We start from the raw sequence: 25,189 nt of genomic DNA, 5'->3' as shown, positions 1-25,189 counted from the left end.
TATGTTTTACTTTAGCATTTTAGACCATGTAATGTAGAATGTTTTTTAATTCAATCAAAATGTCCAAGGGCTTTCTCTCAAAAAAAAAAAAAAAAAAAAAAAATCTTCATAGTCAAATACTGTCATCATCTCTTTAGTATAAAATAATTGAACAAAGTGTCAATTTTAATTATTGCTCGGACATTATTTATCCACCTTACATTGCTGGAGTGTCCCCTTCAATTAAATAAACTCTAAAATAATGTTTCCCCTCACTTGAAGGCTGGGATTTTTTGCAATAGATTTAGCAGTGATTATGAAGCCGAAAATTTAAATAATTCCTAATCGCTAAACAATTAGCAATAGCAGGTAGTAGCTACTTCCCGTCTACCTCCACGGGAGTCCATGACAAAACACTGAAACAGAAATCTAAGCATTTTGTTTGCTGATAATTTCTCATCCTTCAATCCATGGGAAGCACAAACTGTCAAAAAGTGATTATAATCTAGCAATCCAGCTTGCTTGGGGTCACTCTCTGTCCTGTCAGCCACAATTTCATTGAAAATCTAAAAAAATTAGAAAAAAAATGACAAGTACAAGCTCAAATCCATTCCAGCAAATCGAGTGAGCTAACGATCTCGCCAATGAATGGAATCGGATCCGACCCGGATCCAGGCGGCGCTTCGGCTGTTTCCCCACCTGACACGGCGGCACTCCGTCGATGGGTCACGGCCTTCTGCATAATTCGCTTCGACCTAGAGCGGGGCCAGGTCGTTGAGAAGTCGTACCCGGATCCGCCTCCCCTCCCGCCCGATAAGCTCCGCCTCGCCTCCTTCTCCTCTTTCCCTGATTCCATGTCTCACCATTTGCCTCACAACAGGTCCACTCTCCACGATTCTCTCTTCTCCTTTCGCCTCCCCTATTCAAATTCAGACCAGATTTCGAACAAAGATCAAGACTACCTCTACGGATTTGTGTTCAATCGGCAGAGACAAGACCCGAGACTGCCACGTGGTGGTGAACAGAAATCTGTGGTGATTCTTACGCATCTCCCTTTTTCAACTGTGTTTCGGTTGCTTTTACAAATTCTCGGCCCGCTCTGTTTTGACCTAGGCCACACAGCACTGTCACTGGTGGCCTCACACGTGGCTGCATGGCCAGACCCAGTACGAGGTGCCCCAATGGAGCTCCCCATTGGCAATGCTTCACTAAGGGTCCACCTCCCACCAAACCCGGAGTGCTCCCCGCCAGTGATTCAGTCCAACCCCTCAGTTCCGCATGGTTTGTTCCATGACTCTGATATATTCTCTTCTTTTCGTGGAGTAATTCTCCATTTATGGAATTTATGGGAGATGATGTTAATTGGTGAACCAATTCTTGTTATTGCATCAACTCCTTCACAGTGCTCGGAGGCTGTTAGCGCACTTGTAAGTCTAATTGCTCCAATACCTTGTAGTGTAGACTATCGGCCTTATTTTACAATTCACGACCCTGAATTTGCACGCTTAAATTCACTCCCAAGTGGTGTATCTTTCCCTCCAGTAATTTTAGGTGTGACCAATTTGTTCTTCCTTAAATCACTCCGAAATATACCAACAGTTGTTTCTGTTGGAAGCCAAAGCCCAAACTCTACGAGGGCCCTGCCAGTGAATGAGATTAAACTTGATCAATTATCAAAATTTTCTCCTTCAACATTCTTCAATTCAATCAAGTTGAAAAGAGAAGGACCACTTTCGCTCATGACAGAACACAAAGAGGCTGTCTGGTCCAAGTATACTGGGTGTACAAAGCCCGATACAGCTGTGCTGAATCGGCTTGTGGATGCTGGTGTCTCTTCTCGGGTTGAAGAATCCATGTCGGTGGTTAATAATGAGATTTTAAGGCGGCACTTTTTGGAGCTGACAACCAATTTTCTTGCACCATTCGGGCCGTACTTTAGGGTTGATACCCCAATAGAAGGCATCTCACCATTTATGGATCCACCAACTGTCAACCCTTTTCGGTCTGGAGAGTTTCTAGAAGGCCTGGCAACTAGAGGGCCCGGAAAATTCCTTGCAAAAAGGATGCGATCTAATTGGTTGGCTCTGTACAGGTTGGTCTTTTTGTCTTTGATATAGTTGCTATTAAGTTAGAACCATATTATACCTCTCAGTACTCTCTGATACCAATTATAACAACTTGTCTGTTGTTCCTAGCTTAATTGATGGCTTCGGTTGTGTTTGTACAAGATAGGGTAATTATCGGTGTCATTATCCAAAACCTGTAACAAGATGTGTTTGTACTGTTTAAGTGAGAAACAGTAGGCTGATATCATGATTGTTCATAATATTAAGATTTTGTTTTTTGCTTTATTGATAAGATAAGCTCAATAATATTATACTCAATTAAATCCTTACTAAAGCACCAGTTTGTTTACTGTACTTATATTCTATGTTCAGTACTACTTTTAACCGATAGGTTCAATGAAACCAACAAAATGGAAATAAGAATATCTACTATAATCTTGAAATTGTTGACAAATTAATTAACATAGTGTTCTTGACCTCCAAACAACCCTGTCTGTGATGGTACTACCCTTTATAGGTAGACATGCTAGTGCAATGCCATAGTCCTCCGTTGTAGTCCTTGGTCTTAATAGTCACCTGCTCTACATTGTTCCAGTGCTCTCTGTTGGGTTCATCAAAGCATGCATATTTGGTATGAATATTATGTGACTTCCCAATATTAACACCACCTTGTGTAGCAACTCTGAACAAAGGCACTTGATGCCAATGCCAATTACAATCTCAGTAGTCTCCTAGTTTCAATTCTGTCTTCCAAAAGGAACCTGCAAGCATATAAAATGGTGGAGACCTACATAATTGACCAGAACTTAGCCTTGCATGCTATCAGTAGTCTCTACTTAGCATTTGATGATAGTATAATTGTTCATTTCTCCCTGAAGGAAACTAAATTTTTGCTACAATGGAATGGGTTCTAGTCATTTGACAACATAGATTGGGTTCTCTGATCCAAATCTATATCAAATAGGAAAACAGTACGAACTATATGGTTTAGTAAAGTCATTTTCAGGGGCGGAACTAGGATTTGAGTATAGGGGGGGCTAAACATTATTTTTTTTTAATAAAAATAAATTTATAAAATATAAAATAACATAGGTTAATAAGATCTTTCACTATTTAATTTCATAAAAATATACAATAGATAACTAACACCAATAAAGTGTCATGTTTATCAAAATCAAACTAAAAACATAATATTCATATATTTTTCTTTAATTTTGAAATATGATTTTCTAAAAAATCAAATTCGATAATAATCTCATTTGAGTTATAATTAATAATAATTTAACAATTTGCAAATAAACACATATCTAAATCTAAAAAAAATGAACTGATATTAAAAGGTGACGATGTAAATTTAGCACTGTTTCAAGTTTGCAACCGAGAGATGAATTTTTCTCAATGAAAATCTTTTTTTATTTTTTATTTGGACACTTGTTTTTTTAGTTTTGCTACTTAATTAGTTGCATGTTGGTTGAACGGTGGAGAACTGGAGAACGAAAATAAAGATTGTCTTTTTATCTATTTCTTTGGACACACACAGTTACACCTTTATTTTGTTTTCTTTGTATGTTTGCCTTTCCAAGTTGGAAAGTAACATTTTTTTACTTCACATAGTACTACTCGGAAATCAAGGCGCACAATTGGAAATGACGAAGTGAAGCATCCGTGATTTTGACTTCAAAAACTTTCCTTTCAGCCCCCTCTAAGTTCACGATATATATTATATAGGGGGGGCTATAGTACATATGAAAAAAGAAAAATCAGTTAAAGTTCAATATCCGGTAAAAGAATTTTAAAATGTTGGGGTAGCTTAGCACCCCCCAGCATGAACCAAGTTCCGCCCCTGGTCATTTTTATGCTAATGGCCTATTGGTCCAGATATCTACTAGGAACACCTGATCACTGGGAAGATTATTGTTCTGGCTACATCTATTTTTCAAAATGAAAAAATATAAACTAAAAAAAGAAAAGAATAACACCACTAGAAAGAAAAATAAATGAGGATGCTGGTGCATTGTTTGGAGTATGAGGCATAATTATGCTGGTTTTTTCTGGAAGTCTTCTCTATTCCACCAAAGCACAATGATAGAAAATTAACTAAGAGAAGAAGCATACTGGGTTATCTGTTCTTATTTCACTTGGAAGGAGGACCTGAAGCTCAACATCTTTTAGTAATGAGAACACACCTTTTAAGCTTACTTAGTGACCTTTTTCTTTCTCAGTGCATAATCCTGTCACCTCACTTTGTGAGTAATGAGAACACACCCAATCATGTAAAATAGCAATTGTTTGATAATGAGTACAAAATTATCAAAATGGAGTGAATCATACATTTTCTTATTTTGTATCCCTCAAATTGCTGCTTGTGTCGTCACCAATTGTGAATTAAATCGTCCTATATTATTTTCAGGCGATTCTTAGAAGGTCAGAACTTCATGCCTTGGTTTCAGAGGAGGCGAGCAACAGCCGAAACAGAGCAACATCGACTCTGGAGGCAGGCTCGAATTAATGTAGATATACAAAAACTGATCTCCAACATGTCTGAGTTGGAAAGACTTGATCTGTTCAATGCTGTTGAGAGATATCTTCTCAGAGAGCTTGAGGTATATGATCTCCCTTTAGCTCTCTTTGTAGTTCAATAAAAAAAGACTTGAATCGTACTATCTACCATAATCTCTACTGAGCAGCTAAGCACCTCCAGTACTGTATCAAGCTGTAAGGTTGACCTGCAACTGTAATAGTGGTTACTGGTCTCCCTTTGTGGTACATGTTGGGACACTCAGCAGAAGTGCCCAGTAAAGCTTACCAGCAAGGAGTTGTGCATAATCAAATATTGCCAGCATAGCTATTTTTTTAGTATGGATTATAGAGCAACAGAACTAGCATAAAAAAAATTAGAGGTATTTGTACTAGTCTAGCGAAACATTACCAGTCATGGAACTAATGAGAATACTAGTCTCAGTCAGCACATTTTAAACTGGCAATATACGAATTGTAACATTATGTAAGGGATAGGATACTTTGACAACCATAATAACTGGTGTCAGAGTTCATCGAAAAGAACTTTTGATTATTACAAAAAAAGAATTGTAACATTTTTTTGTATGTTCTTTATCATTTGGATAGGATGTGTATTATAAAAATCATATAATTTAAGACTGATTGGTCATGCACCAAGAAATTAAAACTTTAACAACACAATTTTCTCTGCTTTTAATCGGTTGACCAAATAATTTTTAAATTACTACAAATTTTACGAAATCCACATTAATGATTGAGAGCACATCTAAAATTTTAGGTTTTTGATTTCTGCTATTTCTAATTTCAGTTGACATGGTTGTCAAATAAGTTGTGTATCAGTAAATCCCATCCCTTCATTAAATTTCCTGATCTGATTAGTCTCTTGGATTTTGTGTTGGTGCCTTTGATTTTTTTTTCTTGTTTACTAATTTGCATGACCTGAACTTGACTACATACTTTAATGAGCTAATTAGAATATCATTCAACAATTGCTACAGATTCCAGGCATGTGCTTGATAATTTTGAAATATAGTGAAAACATATTTATGGAAAACCTAATTGTAATTACAAATTCTCTATCATCTGCAGAGTTCTGAGAGTGGGGCCAGGGAATCTATAGCTGCATGTGACAAACTAAAGTTGCACCTGCAGGCTGTTTATGATGTGCTCCCAAAAGACACTCAAGAACTACTAGTTTCAAACCCTAAAAGAGCATCTCTACTCCAATACAGTGCCACCAGTACTGACCCAACTCGATAACAGAACCTTCCAAGTTGGTTTGGTTCTCTTTGCATCTCCTTCTCTATATCAATTCTTTGGCTTTAGAATTGTTTCATTGATGTGTGATTATTTTTGTTTTGCTTTCGTTTTTGTTGGATTGAATTTGGTAGATTATTCTTAGGAAGTGTTTCGCACTAAGAAATGTATTGCACTAATTTATGTAGCTCTTTTTCTGGTTTTACCTTCTTTTCAATGTTTGTACCACAGAAAACTGTACAATGTTAGTTTTTTTAGTTCTTATTGCAAATCCTACCTCCCAAGGAGGGAAAAAAGATAATAATTAATATATAGGATTTTTTTTATTGTGACATATTTGTTTTTGAGTTTTCAATTATAGCATCAATAGTTTCATTAGACTCAAAACAAAACAAAAAATTAGTTTAATTAGACAATAAAACGATACTACGAGGAACATAAGTGAATATTAAGAGTTAATTGTAATTTGCAAAAGGAAAGAACTCGTTCAAATGTTCAATGCACCTGACCAAACATGGAAGTTTGCATAGTATAAAGTTTTGGGAAAATATTTTTTTTCCAGTCTCCTATCCTCCATTTGTCTCCCGTTAAAAGGTTAACGCACATCCTTCACTTTTTAACTGTCTTTCCTTGCCGGTTTCACTTTTTTTTTCCCCCTCCACTTTCTTTACTCTATTAAAAAACCAGAGTATCGGACAGAAAAAAACAATTCAAAACATATTCATTCACAGATAAAGCTCATGGTTTCAAAACATATTCATTCAAAACATATTCATATCCAAGTTGATTCGGCGGAGTTGGATCGGAATCGGCCGAATGAGAGCTGATTTTTCCCGAGTTAACTCGGTTGTGCGAGTTACGTGCAGAAAACCTATAAATTCAACGATGAATCAGAACAATTGGCCAAATTTCCTCTAATTCTCTTGCATTGAAAGCAAAATTAAACTGTTTTGATAATTCAATTGAATCGATTTCGTATTTTACTATGGCTGTCCAAGTGATTTGAGGAAAATAGATACCCGCGACTCGAGAAGAGACTAGAGAGGAAGCTTTAAATATTATAAAATATCAAGTAGACTTGGTCTACGTAAGGTGTATTGTTTTGTTTTGAAAATATAAAATGTTTCACGGTAGACCATGTTCATACAAGCTATTATAGAGATAAGTTTGATCGGGACGAATTGTTGTAATGTTTTACTAAATAAACGATAGTGTAGCTATTGATACTCCACATTTTTTTTATTTGTATTATTTGACGAAAGGATGGGTGTATGGAATTACTATGGTTTATAAATACATGTAAAAGATGAATACTTATACAACAAGGTATGAATACTTGTTTGAAGATATATGAATACTTACATGACAAGGTATTCATGACGAGATATGAATACTTGTATGACGAGGCATGAATACTTGCACGATAAACAATTCGAAAATACATCATCATGAATCTCATTTGAAAGAGAAAATTGCATAGAAGACGTTTATGATTTTAGATTTACAAATTTTCTTACATATCGTCAGAATTATTGGCTAGATTGAACGGAGAAAAAAAATCCACTTCTAAAAATGTGTAAAAGATGGGTGTGTGTGTTCAGTTTTTTTTTTCGAAATACTTGATATCTTAAGTATAAATACTTGATATATTATATATTAACACTTGTATGCATATGTATCCATATTTGTGCACGTTAGTTGTAAAATCTATCAATTATTAAGTGATCTCTCAAGTAATTAATGATGTTAAGTTAACAAACGGTTATCATAAGTACTAATTGATTATATTAACCATTGACTCAGATAATATTTGACATAGACACTTGATATAAATTTCTACAACAAAGCAACAAGATTGCCCAATTCCGTCCCGCATGCAAACTCCTAAGCTTAGCTTGAATGAGATGGCATCCCTCTGGGAAAGCAATTAAGATCGGCTGAAAGCCCTCAGGCCTCACAGATGCAGATTTGCTCTCCATTGCTAGCTGCTGGTATAACTCTCAAAAACACTACAGAATGAAAATGTGTGGGATATTTATGAGTATGAACTTTATTTTCATTTTTCAAAACGAAAAGATTGCTAAAACACCCTTCCATCTTTCTCTCGGGTAAGTGAGAGAAACCAAAAAGGTCAAGAGAAATTAATGTTCTAGGCAATACTTCACTGTTTTACAAGGCATATACTGATGATATTGATATATACCCGTATTCGATAACACCATAAGATCATGATCGTTTTGTGTGTTTATTTATAATTTTTTCCAATTATTGATTTTGATTTTTGAGTGAGTTTCTCTCCTTCCAAAAGTAGATAGATTTAGGGTTTACTTCTGGTTGATGAAAGTAACAGAGAAAATAATTCCGGCAAGTATTGTGGCTTCGATCGCTAACACATTACATATTCATAAATGGGTGCCAAACAAATTTCAATACTGATGGCCACCATGAAATTGAGATCGGCGACAAATGCTTTGACGACTACATCTCAAATCTAACCTCAAACAAGACCTAGCTTGATGAAAGCCTCAAAGATCGAATAAGCTGCACATCCCAGCCGCAATGTCGAGCGACAACAAACAATACCTTTTTCTAGCTGCGAAATTCCTAATTATGACTCATTTGCATGATTTAACAACTTAATTTGACTCATGTTTTTAAAAAAAAACATGTTTAATGATCTGTCTACGGCTAAAAATGTTTGTTAATTTGGAGGAGATGAAATTATTACGTTAACATTGACTTGATGGTACCGACATAGGTATTTAATAGAAACGTTATCTACTGAAAATCATCAAATAAAAAATAAAACAACGCCTTTATTCAAATAACTGACTTCTTTTTTTAACCCTGATTGTTTTTGTATTTCCTAATCAGAAAATTATCCATGAAAAGAGAAGAAAAAAGAAGAGAGGTTTCGTTTTGGAAATTAAATGCTATGATTGTGTGGGTTTGTTAATTTGTGCTTGTTATGATTAATTTACTGGTGCTTATTTGTAATGATTAGGCTTAATTTGTCTAACCCCTCTGTTGAAAATTAAATGCCATGGTTGGCTGATTGATTGAATTGTTGAAATTGATTTTTTTTTTTTTTTGTGAGACTTGATGTTGGATTATCTATGATGGCAAGGCATGATCCTTTGCCTTCTTATCAATCTGCGTATTATTTCCTTTTTAAACTTTTTACTGGTACATGGCTCAGTTAAGTTTGATACTGTGATTGTTTTGGGTTGTCTTTTGGCATAGTCTCACCTCCAGCTTTTTGTTTTTGATACTCCTGTTTGCGGATGCCATGTGGCTTGTGAGAACTGAGAACCCATATTTAATCACTGGATCCGAATTTCCCCAACTGTGATTTATGTATGTTATTCTTAGTGATTGTTTGTAATTTCCGCCTTGCACGTGCACTGTGGCCTTTGTTTGGCAATGTTAGCTTGATTATGGATATTATTATATGATTGTTTGATCTTGTTCCAACTTTCTCGCTTGTTTCTTTTTTCTTTGCTGGCCTTGGTAGTTGAGCTCGGTGGTCTCGATCGAATTAATGATCACCCTGGCATTTTTCCATCTTATTTGTCGTTATTTCGTGACCGATTTCCTTGTTGTCTTCTAAACCTTATCAGCTATCGAGACACCATAAATATTAGAGAAAAGGTTTTTATCCACCTCTCTCTGTCCACATTTTGTCCACTAACTAATTTTATCCAATTCTAACGAATTTTAACAGTCTGACAGCTACTTAGATAAACCTTCTGTTCTTCCCTTTCTTCATTAACGCCATTTAATCATTTTAAAAAATTCCGATCTCATCCTCTTTTCTTTCCAGATCTCTCTCCCCGTACAGATTTCCAATTGGAATCCCTCCACTCCTCTCATCTCAATCGGGCGCGGCACCACCGATCGACCCGGTACCACTGATCGGAGTTCTTTTTGATCTGCCTGTCTCGCTAATCCACCACCAATCGGACCCGGCACCACTGATTGGAGTTCTCTCTCTGCCTGTCTCACTAACCCCTTTATCTCTCTACAGATGACACCGATCCCTTTCAAGCAAGGTCCCAGCAGCGTCAAACGGGCGACAGCGACGGAGTACGAGCGTACGACTACGAAAGGGACCACACTGGTCGGAGTATTGGAGCAATTTTCTCTTGCCTCCACACATGGCCATCTGACCCGAAGTCGTCACAATCACTGACAAATCCTTTGCCAGCAAGTTCAAATTATTTGTGTAACTGGCTGGGTGGAAAATCAGTAAGTACTCTTTGAGTTTCTTAAGTTTCATGTTTCATGCTGGACTCTTAAGTACTTGCAATAATTTCAAAGCAAAGAATTCTAATACCAAATCAGCACGGCGAGAAGCTGGTGGGAGTGTTAGATCAAGTTCAATATGACAATCTCGTGATATTGTGCCATGGATTCCCAGTTTCTAAGGTTTATTTAATCAGTTTTTCAAAAGTCAGTGCCATCAAGTTCGATGTGACAATTTATTAATGTTCTAAGCTTGCTTGTTAAGCTTTCATGCAATTAAATTATGGTAAATTCTGGTAAGTTCGATGTGACAATTTATTAACTTCTCTCCATCTCTGCTGCTTGTGAACTGTTTGATTAAATTCTTCAAAGATTTTGGCTAGCTTTTCTACAACAAGTAATAGCCTTACTGATATATTATGCATCCTCTTAATTTGGAGAACATTAATAAAATTGAGTGTTATTGCAGGTTTGTTGTAGATAAGACCGTGAAATGGGATCATTTAATGATCCTTACGCTTTGAGATCGGTCTTAGAGTTGCCGAACAGGCACCGGAGAACCTGGCCTTGGTCCTGGTGCATCCGTACAATGTGCTCGGAGGCTTCCAAGGACTCCTACGCGGGATCATCACTGGACTAGCCGAGAAGGGGTATCATGCCATCACCTTTGACATGCGAGGAACGGGTCGGTCCATATAGTGCCAATTGAGTTCTCGCAACTTTGAATTTCAGGTTGTGACAGGTTTACTGGTTGCAGAAGTAAATGTAAACACCATGTGTGAGCTAGGATTTGGAGGTGTCTTGTTGGTAATTTCACAATATCTTTTCTTGATTTTACCTCAATTTTCCAGTATGAACCTCTTGGACCTGCACAGATCTTAGTTTTTTCTTTCATCTTTCCTTTTTTATTTCCAATCTTTTTATTTTTCAATGTTTCCCTGGTTATATGCACTAATGCACAGCTTGAGGATTCAAGGCTTATGGTTTATGATCAATCCAATAAAGTAAATTAAGTAAAAAGATTTACAAACACATATTTTGCCAGTAATTGCAGTCTCTGACAGCATGGAACCATAAATGGTGACAGTAAATACTTACACCTGCTAGTGTATAGACAGTTTTATAAAAAATAGCAAATAATCACTTTGTTTAATTAATATCTTAATTCAGGTATATATGGCCATGCGAACTCTAGGGAAGGTTAGAGTACAAGTTGCTTGGTATGTCAGAGGCCAACATTTCAATTCCTACAGCCTTTTTATTTTTCAGAGCTTTGCAACTTAATTGGTTTTCTTCTAAATTTATTGAACACATGAGATCATGCATATGTACATAATGTCATCAATTGTATATATACACATGAAAAAATGCTACTTTGGTTGTACCAGAGTTAGAAAAGACCTCGCTTTGACAGGATTCTAGGTGTGCTTGATTTTATTTTTTTTATATGATTTTTGGGCCACAAGTTGTAAGAACACTGACTGTATGCAATTATTCAAAATTGTAGTGTGATTTCCAAGACATTTTTTCATGTGGGCCATTTCATAAATTCACTAAGAGATGAGGTCAGAATAGTAAAGAAACTACCATCAAGGTTGACAAAGCGGTTTGAGCTTAGATTGGTGCCCTCGATGCCCCCTATAAGTTGGTATAACATCTCTTATTACCATGATAAGGTTTGTTGAAACTTTTTAGCTATTATAAAGTTTGATTGTACGTACATTTGATATACTCCTAAAGAAATATTTTTCTTTAATCATGTCTTGTTAAATGTAGAAGCCGATGAATTATTCTTTTGGATTGATATTTGATTTTTTTTATTTTGAATTTGATATCTGCATTCAAAATTACATAAATTGTTTTCGTAATATCGTCGATTTGAAATTTCTGATTTAGGAACTTACAGAATTTGATATTTTGATTTACAATATTCGATTTCACTTTTGAAAAGAAAACACGACGAATCATCATTTGCGATTTGGATTGAAGAGCAGCGGCGAAATATAAATTGAGTGAGTTATTTACGGATTTAAATTTTCAAGATGCATATAATCAGTTTATAGGTTCTATACATTATTTTACAGGATCGGTTAGTTAGGTTTTAAATTTCTGTAGAGTATTTTTTATGATATGTTTCATAGTCTTACAAGATATATCATATATTTTATATGAGCTATGCATTGTATTGTTTTTATTTTATTTTACTGGATCTGTTTAATAGTTTCAAATGATATATGTGCAACAGCTTACAACATATATGCAATATTTACGAGATCTAGTTAAGAGTTTTACTGATTTAAATTTTCAGTATTTTTCTAAAATATTTACATAATTTATACAATATTTTACATGATATATGAATCAAGTTCTAAGGTTATATAGAGTAATTTTATATGATATAGTTCACAATTTTACATAATATATGCACCATCTTACAGTATCTATTATTATTGATATTTATAGGTTTACAGTATATAATTCACAATTGTACATGATATAGTTTATAGTTTTACATGATATGTAGAGTTTTTTACAGGATATAGTCACAGTTTTACAGTACCTACATGATATGCAATATTTTACAGGTTATTGATGTTTACAGCATATATGCAATATTACAAGACCAAGTTAACAATTTTATTGACTTAAATTTCAAGTATTTTTCTAATAGATTTACAGGATCTATACAATATTTTACAGGATATATGAATCAGATTTAAAAGTTATGTAGATTATTTTACCGGATATAATTCACAGTTTTACATGATATATGCATCATTTTACCATTTCTATTATTATTGATGTTTAAAGGTTTACGGTATGTAGTTCACAATTTTAAAGAATATAGTTTACGGTTTTACAGGATATGCAGAGTTTTTACATGATATAGGTCACAGTTTTATAACCTTATTTGTTTTGTTTTTTTGCAGAATGATATTTTTAAAGAACGCATTGTTCTAGTGATGAGGCTTCCAAATCATCCAAACAATACTAAACAAAGGGTTATGAAGTAAAAGTTTTTGTATGTTGAATAGTATGTTTGTGTGGAATGTATGAATTTGTGTTTAGAATGTTAATGTTTGTTTTTGCTACTGTTGAACAATGATGTTTTCAATAGTGTGGTGAATATTATAGTTTTGTTGAACAGATGATGGATACATGTTTGGATTTAGAAATTTTACAGTATACATGAAATTGATTTATAGTTTAGATTTAGAAATTTTACAGTATTGATTGTTTGTTGGTTGTATGTTTTGTTTTTGTAGTTTAAGTTGAAATTTTGTATTTTTTTACATTTTATTCTATCATTTTCATTTGCTTATTTTACATTATTGAAATTTTATAGTTTTTACGTTTTGTTTTCACAGTTTAAATTCACAATTTTACAGTATTGAAAATTTATATTTTTTAAATTGCATTTAATCATTTTTATCTGCTAATTTTACGTTGTTATAAATTTATAGTTTTTACTTTTTATTTTTACAATTTAAGTTTACAATTTTACAGTATTGAAAATTGACTTTTTATCACGTTTTTTGTCAAAATAACTGCTAATAACTAACACTAACTGCCAATAACTGTAATTTCTGAAAGTATAGTTTGAAAATATATATTTTTTGTCCTGTTGTGCAAGTTGCAATATGTTTCTAACTATCATGAGACCACTTCAAATAGTTGCTGGATGTTTTGTGATTAACTGATATATTTTATGTGATATATTGTATAATTATACAGCATGTAAAAGTAGTTTTACAGTATTCGCACAAGTTAAATCTGTGAACAAATGGTGGACAAATGGTGGACAAAAGCTTGTGGACAATTAGACGCTTCCTAAATATTAAGGTCCAGACAAAAAAAATATTAAGGTGAAGATTTTAGTACGGAACTCAGACACCATAAATATTAAGGTCCAGAAAAAAGACTTCGAATCCTCTACTATCTGAGTGCAGGAATTTTCTGCTCTCTCAGTCACTTGTGCGGAGCCGGTCACTGTTAAAGGGGATCGGTCACTTTTAATTTTCGAATTGGGGGCCCACCTCGGACTCACATGCAATGACTCTGGGGACAAGAAATTTCTACCCCTAGGGGACAGAGGATTCAGTTCCCAGAAAAAAAAATTATTAAGCTGTAGATTTTAGTACGGAGATCAAGTGGTTCGAATAGATTATTTTGGATTTTAAAAACAAAGATAAAAATAAAATGTAAAGAATGAGAACAATAGAACATTTAACCCTACTTATTATATATACAATTGTCAAAATAAAATCTCATTAGATTTAAACGGATCTATAAAATAAAATATAATAATAATAATACCATAAAGCAATACAAAGCAAAATAGTTGCTAAAGGATGTATTCAAACCAATAGTATATATTAACATGAAATATTTGTATCCGAGGTCAAAATGAATATCGTAAAAATTTTGATTTTAATTATAATCATAAACGAAGAGTGAAATTTATATCAAATGAATATTAAAAATATATTTCTTTAAGAAATACATAAAGAAGAAGTGTATATGAATTTACTATCCATTTATAAAAATGTAAAAATATCATAATCTGGTTTGTAAGTTAAATAAATCAATCTATAAATTAAAATAATCTCCGCAATTATAGTATGGAAAACGTAGCTCCTATTTAAGTTCTTGTTACTTTAAAGTTAGTAATATCAATCACTCTTTGTTTGCCAAACATGATGACAAATCCACAACTAAGATAATTGTTTATACAAATCTTCATTCTTATATTATATTATGTACGTACGTAGATGTTGTGATCTGTCAATGACTATGATTGAAAGATAAAATTTCGGATCTAATATCAGTCCTCCAATCAAATAATATATCATCTTTTTTACGTGTAAAAGTCTAAATTTAGTTAGAAACATACTTGTCACATATACTGTCACATGATATGTTACAATTAAAATTGAATAGAGAATAAAATTGGAGAAAAAAAATCAATTTATTCATTTCCTTATTTCTTCTCTCCAGCTATCTCCCATTCCTTATTTCCTTATTTAAGAATCATGATGGATGATCAATTTATTTTTGAGGATATCAAATGCTGGCATCTTTTAAAAATATTTTATCAGCATTTGATATCTCCAAATTTAATACATTACTTAATTTAAGCTATAGTGAATCTTTTTACAATTTTACTTCTTCAATTTTGATAAGATAAAATATATTTTTTTTATTAGTATGTTCAGGTTCTTTATTAATTTCAATTGTTAATTATCTGGAGAACATATATTGAGGAGAAATTTTTAATAACATTAACTATAATTAGTGCCACAAAATGGAGCAACTAATTTATTACTACGAATTCACTTTCACTAAATATTTTTTGTCCTTTTGGCTTTTGCCTATGGGATGTATATATTTGTACAAGCTATTCTTTTTATCAAATCTCTTTACTTGCATGAAAGTTTGAAATTCAAATTGTAAATCAAACTCTTGATCTTCTTCATTTTATAATATGTTTCTGTTGCAACGCACGGTACGATACTAGTGATAGCATAATCACCTAAAACAATTAAGATAAAATTTAAAAAAAAATGAGTCAATTTTCAATTAAAAAAATTAAAATTAAAAGATCTTGCATATCTAAAATATTTTCTATGTATAGAAGTAGTTTATTCAAAGACGGATCTATTTATTTCATAAAAAAATGTGCACTTAATTTGTTATAAAAACCGATAAATTAGATTGTAAACCGATCTAAAAAACTATAGATAAAAAATATAAACTGAATAACAAAGAAGGTGAATTTTTAGAAAACATAAGTCAATTCTAAAGACTTGCGGTAAAATTATTTTCCCTTACCGTAACATGACAGGACATTTTACTTTCGGATCAGTCAACTTAGTAAATTCATACATGCAGAGCACCTCATTTAAAAATAATACATAAAAGTTTGAGGTAGTGCTGGACCCTAATTAATCTGGGAAAAATGTTCAAGGAATTTATCAAATTAATTTCTTGTGTGAAAGAAACACCTAAAATGCTAATTTTTTTTAAGGCCACTAGAGATGAATTGTGATTTTCATGAAAAAAATTAATAATAAAAATCTACGGTAAAAATCATGAACTTTGGTAAAAAGAAAACTCAGAAACATAAAATGGATAATTAAATAATAAACAAAAAGGTTATAAAGGTACTTATGGGTACCCACAAGAAAACATGCATTATTCAACAAGCAAGCATTTCATCAACAATTCAAGCATTTCTAAGCAACTGAAAATATCAATGTTTACAGTGTAATTGCACACAAGGAAAATCAATCAATAAAGTACAAATTCCATTTAATTTCTTCTTCGAGAAAGGTACCGATAATCTCTTGCGGTACTTCATCTTTCCAAAGCAAGGGTTATATGAGATCTAAAGGGATTCCGTCGAAGAAACACGAGTTTCATGTAAAATTAATTTTTCAATTTTCTCCTTGAATTTCACCATTACTTTATTGTTCTACAGTTTCTGAAATTTCTCTTAATTTGTTAAAAAATCTTGCAAATTGCAAAATTCCCAATTAAAATCAAGCTGCACTACGTACCAGAGAGAGAGGAGACTTGCCTGGAGTGACGGAGTTCCAAAGAGAGAGAGAGAGTACCGGCGGAGTGGAGAAGAGGGAACGGCAAGGTCACCAGCCCAAGCCACGCCGCCGTCACGGATCTAGAGAAAAAAATGCAGTAGTAAGGTTGCCTTGAGTGACAGAGTTCCAGAGAGAGAGAGAGAGTGTGTGTACCGGCGAAGTGGAGAAGAGGGAACGGCGAGGTCACCAACTGAAGTCGCGCCGCCGTCGCGGATTGAGAGAAAAAGGAGGCAGTATTAAGGTGGAAGAGGAGAGGCAGAGAATACTAAGGTGAGCGGAGAAAAGATGCGGCGAGGCGCGGAGGCGAAGAGGAGAGCAGAGAGGAAAGCCCTATGCGCGGAAGTTTGGGTCGGGAGGCAGAGAGGGGAGTGTTTGGGGTCTGGCGCTTGATTTGGAGCATGCAGATCGATGACGGATTTTTTTTTTAACCCAAACTTAAGCCGGCGTTTGATATTGAACGATTAAAATTTCGCACGCTATACTGGTGTTTTCTATTAGCGCCGGCTAGGTTAACGCCGGTAAAGGCGTATTTTCTTGTAGTGGGTGCACAAGTAGGGCTACTAATGATTAGGGGTGCAAACGGGTTGGATATTATCCGACCGTATCCGACTCCGTATCCGAAAATTTAATACTGATATCCGATATTCAAATATCCGTACGGATACGGATACGGATACGGATATGGTTTTGAATTTTAATTATCCGTATCCGAATAGTAAATATATATTATATAATTTAATATGAATTATGAAAAAATTATGTTATTCACTATTATAAAAAACAGATATCCATATCCGTATCCTGTTAATATTCGATTCATATCTGTATCCGTCTAATATCCGATCCGTATCCGTATCTGAAAAATAAAAACTGATACGGATATGGTTTTACTACTATCCGATCCGTATCTGATCCGTTTGCACCCCTACTAATGATTAAGGTTTGGCTCAATGAGAGAAGCAAAATGATTCAGCTCTTAATTCGGCTTGATTTTGAAAGAAAAAACTCAACTTGGCTCATGTAAACACTTGGCTTGACTCGCGAGCCGACTCATATATTTAGTTGATATTTGATTCATATTGCCATTGGAGGGTAGGTGTGAGAGGTAACAGTAAATTTTAATATGGATAATACAATGTTGAGATCTAACAGTAAATTTTAATAAGGCATTTTGGGATGTAACAGTAAATTATGATTTGAATAAGGTAATTACAGAGATGCTCAACCAAACTATCAGTAAATTATATATGAATGCTCTGTACTGTAATGGTGGATGGAATCTTTCCAAAGAAATCGGATGGTGTCAGCTGTAACATTTAAAATACTAATTATTTGTATTAAATCATGTGCTTGGTGTCACTTGGTAGCAGTGTTTTAAAATGCGGTTTTGTTCATGCATGCGGAAGGCCATTGCATACCGCATATGCAGTATGCGGACGCATATGCGGATTTTCATGCGGATTTATATATGCGGATTTTAAAATAAAAATCCACGTATATATATATATATATAGAGAGAGAGAGTGTGTGTGACTAATGTGCATTTGTATGCATACGGTTCAAATTTAAAATTTCAAAATCCAAAATGTCGATCCGAACCGTTCATCTTGTTCTCCATATTAATATGTGCTTAGAGACCAAATTTTATATTTTTCTGAATTTTTTTACTATTTATTAAGCCACTTTGAAAATTGCTGATCCAACGGTGGCTGCTGATCCACATGGGAGGACTGCATGGCCGCATATTCGGACCGCATGGCCGCATTTTAATCCGCATATGCATTTTTTTATTCCGCATGGCCGCATATTCGGACCGCATATGCGGCTGCATGCTCAAAACCGCATGGGATGACTGCATGACCGTTCTGAGCGCGGCTGCCGACTGCATACGCATATGCGGCCCATGCGGCCGCATTTTAAAACACTGCTTGGTAGCATGTCGGATGGCATATTTTTATACGACTAATCAAGTGCATTCGAGTTAATCAAGTAAACCGAAAGATCAATTGATCAATTAATCAAGTGCATCAATTAGGGGTGTTCATTGGTCCGGTTTAATCGGTTTTAAATCGAAACGAATTAGATTGGACTAAACGGTTTGATTTTTCGGTACGCGAAGAAAAGAATTGAACCCTCCCGTCCTTGTCCTTGCACTTGCACTTTCACAGTCATAGACGCTCGCGCGACTAGGGCACGCCTCCATCCATCCCTCCTGTCTTTTCGCACCTCACACGGTTTCACTCTTTCACCTCGCACGGCTCCATCCAGGGGCGGATCCAGGATTTTCGTCAAAGGGGGACAAAAAATTATCGAATCGGGTTTAAATCCATTAACTAATTGGATACTTGATAAAAAATAATACTTTGACTTATATTTTCTAATAATCTGATTTGTAATTTCTGATCGTCTAACTTATAATTCTAATTACCAATCATAATTTAAGAAAATTATTTTGATTTTAACCCTATATTTAACCCAAATTAGAAATTAAATATCCAGAGAGGTGCAAAAAAAATTTCACGGAGGGGTAGAGTCGATCCAAATCAACAAATCACCATTAAAACTCAAAATTCAGGAGGAGGCGCCTGCCCCTCTCTGGTTCCACATGGATCCGCCCCTGGCTCCATCCATTCCTCTTTCCTTCTCTTGCTGGTGGTTTTTATGATTTTCTTGAACAATAATCGGTTTCCTTGGCTTTGTAACTTTGTTACTCTTTTGCCTTGCTCTCTCAGTTGCCCAAACAATTCAAATTAGGTTTGAAAGTTGAAGCCTAAAAGCTTTGCTCTCTCAAATTGGTTTTCTGATTTCTATCTTTGTTAGGTTAAATTTGCAATATTCTAGGTTTGAAAGTTGAAGTCTTTTGTCTTACTCTTGGCTAGCCACTCCTGTTTCTTAGAGGCGCCTCAATATTACTTGTAGTTGAAAAATGCAATTTTGCTGTTTACTGGTAATTGCCATGGAGTTGTCAGAAGGGGAGGGAGACAATCTTATCATTGGGTCCTTCGGTTTTTGGAAAATAGAAAGAGGCAGGTAGTTAGGAGATTTTCAAGTTTATTTCAGTCATTTTAAATTTCTTAGGTAGTTGCTGATAGTTATATCTTTTTTAGATTTTTTTTCTATTTTGGGCTATGCAATACTTTGGACTTTTCTTCAATTAATACAACATACCTACGGATTTTTTCTCAAAAGAAAGAAATAATATGCCCAGAGTTTTTAATTCTATTTTTTCACTTGATCATGAACTTAAACAAATCGAACTAAAATTTCAGTTCGGTTCAGTTCGATTGATAGTTTAAATCGGTTCGGTTCAATTCAGTTTTGAAAACTGATTTAAAACTTTGGTTTACCCATTTTATTTCGGTTTCAACCGAACCGAACCGATGAACACCCCTAGCATCAATAATACTATAATAGGTCAAATACTTTTTAATTATGCTTCTCCTTATCAAACATAAAGCTCATTGGATTGATGCGCTAAATTATCAAAACTAAATATTTTTCAAATATTATTTTTTCAGTTCCAATACATTTATATCAAAGATTCATTCAGTACCGTGCTAACCAAATATTATTAGTTTTAATAAGCATAACATGGTCACATCACATGGAGTGGGACCCTAAAAATAAAAAAATAAAAAAATAAAAAAAAAATACAATGTGAACACAAAGCAAGGAAAAGTCACATGCCTAATAGAGCGTACTCCAAAGAAAGAAGGCTCTTGACTGTAAGGTCCAGTCGGGTTAGTTGATATCCCCGTATCCCTCTCGATCCGTCTATATAATATAGGAAGTCCCTCTTATATTTCCAATAAATTAAGGTGCAAGGAAAGATAGAAGGCTGAAGGCTGTCAGGCACTTCCTTTCTTGTTTGCTAACTAGATAGTCAAATCCACAGACTCTAAGGGCCATGACTGTTGCTCTAATGAATACAAATGGTCCCGCACTTGTGATCGGTGCCACCGGGTATATTGGCCGGTTTGTGGCCGATGCATGTTTAGACAGTGGCAATACCACCTATGTGCTTGTAACTCCAGGAGGGAAATGCCCCATGCGTGCAGCAACTATTGAGGCTCTCCGTGAGAAAGGAGCCATAATTATAGAGGTAATTCACTTCACAAGTACTAGTCTCATTTTTTTTCTTATGTTCTTAATGTCGAATCCGTATCCTCTCTCTCAGGTAAGGTATTGCAGAGGATTACCTCACTTTACAGTTCGGGATTCGGGTCACCATAGGGGCTAGCTAATGTGATATTATATATTAACCCATTAGCTTAAAAAGAACGGTCCAGATCTAGTAATTGTAAAAAAAAAATCCCTTATCAGGTATTGGAGAGGATGTGAATTGCTTAATGTGATGGGGAAGAATATGGTATTATTAAGCTTCTCTTTTTTGAGCATTCGTTGTTGACACTTAGATTTTGAAAAACATTTGTAAAACAGGGGCGCGCTAATGGGAAGGAGTTCATAGAACACAAGTTGCAAGAATATGGAATAGAGGTGGTGATATCAGTAATAGGTGGGCCCAACATACTAGATCAGTTAGCACTCATAGAAGCCGTGAAATCAGTTGGCACAGTCAAGGTAAGTGTGTATGTATGTATGTATGTGCAATTTTACACTTATGCAGAAGCATCTCTGTTTTCGTTTTTCCTGGGGTTCTGTTGTAATTGGGAATCCGTATCCTCTGCATTAACTCAGAATTTGAGGTAATTCATCTCGGCCGTCCAATCAGGGTCTGAGCTACTCCGGGCCTCTGGCCCAAAGTGGAATGCATAGGAATCCGTGTCCTCTCCGGTATTGCAGAGAATCACTCTCACTTTACGGTTTGAGATTAAATCTCAACTGATCTGGGATTCTAGTCGCAATAGGGGCAGTATTTTTGGACTTTGAGATTCGTGCCAAGTTAAAAAAGAATGGTCCAGATCTAGTAATTGTAAAAGATTCCCTTATGAGGTATTGGAGAGGATGTGATTTCGAACGCATAGGGCTCCTTTAATATGCATGTCAACACGGATCAAATGGTCTGGATTCATTATGCATTAACTCAAAGTTTGAGTTAACGCAGAAGATACGAATTTGGAAAATGGATTATTAGTTAACCACCATATATATATTGTCACTTGTAATAATTATCTATGAAGATTTGCTACAGGATCACTTTTTCTCTTTTTCCTTTTATTTTTTTTCTTATGTGATCTGTTGCTTATTACCAAAACTGAGTCGGTATCTGCTATTCAAGCGTCAAAGGCATACAATGCCATCCCGATTCAGACCAATGATGTAATAAAAACATATATATACACTCTGAACAATTATTTACATATAAATAGTGTTTTCCTTTAATTACCGAAATATCCACATGTTTATTCCTTAAATGGAAGACCACGGTGCCAATGATATTGATTAGAGCACAAATGTGAGCAATCTTTTATATTTATTTCTCAAGACTAACAAAATTGGAACCTCTGTCATCTACTTAGTTACTACTAAGTTCTTTTTAGTGAAATTTGGTAGTTAAGCTATATCTAACTATTTAATTACTACCAGAGATTTTTTATTCAGATTTTGAACTTGTGACCTCTCACACGGAGGACATTTTTTTACTACTAACCAAAAGCTGATTATTATAAGTTTTATGTGCAAATCAGTACCTTTCTTTTTAAATCTTTGCCTCACCCTTTTCATAGAGGTTTTTGCCATCGGAGTTTGGGCATGACATAGACAAGGCAAACCCCGTCGAACCAGGTCTAGCTTTCTACAAAGAGAAGAGGCGAGTTCGACGTGCCATAGAGGCAGCAGGTATTCCGTACACGTACATTTGTTGTAACTCGATAGCAGGTTGGCCATACTTTGACAATACGCATCCATCGGAGGTTCCGCCACCACTTGACCGTTTCCAGATCTACGGTGATGGCAATGTCAGAGGTGCCTTTTTTTTTTTTTTTGCAATTATATAGTTGCTATTTTTATTCAACCTGATCTAGATAAGCACCTCGGTCAACATTTATTTGTTTAATTTGATATATATATATATATCCAATAAAATCTGCAATTGCCCAATTTGTGGGGGCAATTTAATCTGTCTAGGCTTTAATTAAAAAGCTATGGGGATGCACTAATTAATGCAAGTATGAAGTATCACAGTTTAATAAATGAAGCATTAATTTATATTAATACAAGAGCCGAGGGACAAATTACGTATATTGTCCGTACATGACAACATACTTATTTTATAATTAATTAATTAATTAGTCACATATGGCGAACAGCGTACGTGGTTCACACGTCTCATTGGGAAGAGATTTCTAAATTAAGTCATTGCTTCTAACCTGCTAGGATCTTTCATTGTTCATTTTTTTCTTATAGAAAATATCATAATGTGGATGATACTAAATGCACGCTCGCCACGCGAAGACATTTGCATTAGAAAATTAATTATATAGTTTAACATTTGTTTATATGTTTTATTTTATGGTTGAACATTTGTTTTTATGTTATTGTTTACTATTACATTTCTTTAAAATCACTATGCTAATTACTAATTAGTATACCGTAAACCCAGGTTATATATATTCCAATTAAAGAGACCCGGCCAATTTCATCGTGTATATATAGTTATTAATGTACATAGTGAAAGATTTATATGTTGAGAGATGCATGCACATTCAATTTCAACAAGAAGCGCCTAAATTAATGAAATAGATCACCAAGTTATCGTAGCCTTAATTTATTTTTTTAAAAAAATAGCAATAGCAAGTAAATTGATTTTGTTTTTCTTTTATAATGATCAGCATATTTTGTGGCGGGTTATGACATTGGAAAGCTGACAATCAGAGCAGCATATGACCCGCGCGCATCGAACAAGACCATCCATTTCCGTCCTGCATCCAACCTCGTCAGCTTGAATGAGATGGCATCCCTATGGGAGAAGAAGATCGGCCGAAACCTACCACGAACCACCCTCTCTGAGGCAGATTTGCTCTCCATGGCTGCAGGTAACTCTCAAAAACACTACAGAACACAATTAAGATGCATAATGTATCATGATTCATGACAAGAATGAATTTGTGTAAGATATTTATGTGTGTGAATCTTATTTTCATTTTTCAAAACATAAAGTTTTTCCTAGAACTTCCAATCTCTTGGGCCAAGCATATGCTGATGATATATATATATATATATATATATATGTGCGTATTTCATAACACCATATATACGATATGATCATCTCGTGTATTTATTTACTTTGCCAATTATATTTTGGGTGAATTTCTGGTTTATAAAATTAACAGAGAATATCCTTCCTGAAAGTATTGTGGCTTCGCTAACACACGACATATTCATAAACGGGTGCCAGACGAATTTCGATATTGACAGCCACAATGAAATTGAGATCGGAGACCTCTACCCAGATGTGGCCTTGCGCACAATCGACGAATGCTTCAACGACTACATCTCCAATCTCAACCTCAAAGAAGACCATGAAGAAAGCTTCAAAGAAGAAGGTGTCCCTGCCGCAATGGTTGAGCGGCTCCCAGTACCGCCATCCTGTGCCTGAGACAGAGAAACTGTCTCAGTTATTTATTTATTTTCCTTGGCTTTTTTGCAATTATTCATCTATTATGTGGAGAATTGGTGCTTGGGTTCAAAGGAAGATTTATTTCTTGCTATTTCGTAATTTGCTCTTTGTAATTCATTTTGTGGTTTTAATGGAGGGAGTTATCTTTGTAGCACAATTGGTAAATAATCCGATGTATTTCTGTACAAGGAATTATAAGGTGAGAGAAACTGTATGCACTGATTAGATCGATGCTTACGAATGAAACTTGGAAGTATATATGATTGCTTATTATCATTTTGCCTTGCCAACTATTTTTTTTTTTAAAATAACTATGTTTTATTCTTCCCAAAAGCTAAGAAAATAATTATTGCTTACTAGTTTTACTTATTGTAGAAAATATTAATGTATAAATTGGTATTGTAGAATATTATTATGAATTAGGCTGCAACAATTTTAGTAAACTGTAAATATTTCTTTTTATCAATAAATTTGTTAGTGGAATATTTTCACTAACCCTAAAAAAATATTGTAGAATATTTCCACTTTGAATATAATTTAGTTTCTTCCTAACTAGTATGACGGATTATTTCCCGTAAAAAACTTGACTTTAATTTTAATCTTCACATGCTTATGGAGAGAGGAAGTATCGAAATTTTGAAGTAGAACAAGGTTCGAATCAACCAGCTTTTTGGACCATTAGAAAATAACAGTTTTGTAAAATAATTAATAAATAGTAAGAAAAGACTAAAACAAATGTAAAATTTTATATCCAAGCACATTTTAATATTGAGAACATGTTGAGCGATTTGAATTGATGATTTGGACTTTAAAGATGTAAAAACCAAATTGGTAGAGCACATCATTATATCAAGTGGATTTTGTAATTTTAAATTTCATACAGTTGATATGTAGTGCTCAACGGGTGCTCCAAATTAAAATGTAAAAACAGTGATTTAAAAAAA

The 25,189-nt window shown here is 34.4% G+C and overlaps 2 protein-coding genes across 2 annotated transcripts; both read left to right on the top strand.

Moving 5' to 3' along the window:
* Positions 1 to 341: 341 nt before the first annotated feature.
* LOC144559271 (polarity axis stabilization protein) lies at positions 342 to 6,057 on the top strand. The gene is made up of 3 exons (XM_078308288.1): positions 342 to 2,071; positions 4,456 to 4,648; positions 5,655 to 6,057. The coding sequence occupies exons 1-3, from the start codon at positions 624 to 626 to the stop codon at positions 5,823 to 5,825; spliced, it is 1,812 nt and encodes a 603-aa protein (XP_078164414.1). The 5' UTR covers positions 342 to 623; the 3' UTR covers positions 5,826 to 6,057.
* Positions 6,058 to 20,470: 14,413 nt separating this feature from the next.
* On the top strand, positions 20,471 to 24,437 carry LOC144559871 (leucoanthocyanidin reductase-like). Its single transcript, XM_078309022.1, has 5 exons — positions 20,471 to 20,768; positions 21,107 to 21,247; positions 22,354 to 22,591; positions 23,458 to 23,661; positions 23,959 to 24,437. Exons 1-5 carry the CDS (start codon positions 20,574 to 20,576, stop codon positions 24,222 to 24,224), a joined length of 1,044 nt encoding a protein of 347 aa, XP_078165148.1. The 5' UTR covers positions 20,471 to 20,573; the 3' UTR covers positions 24,225 to 24,437.
* The last annotated feature ends 752 nt before the right edge of the window (positions 24,438 to 25,189 follow it).

This window comes from Carex rostrata, chromosome 9 (genome assembly GCF_964058835.1).
Source record: "Carex rostrata chromosome 9, lpCarRost1.2, whole genome shotgun sequence".
Taxonomy (NCBI): Eukaryota; Viridiplantae; Streptophyta; class Magnoliopsida; order Poales; family Cyperaceae; genus Carex; species Carex rostrata.
Note: the sequence above shows the minus strand (reverse complement) of the source record. Positions and strands in the feature narration are given on the sequence as shown.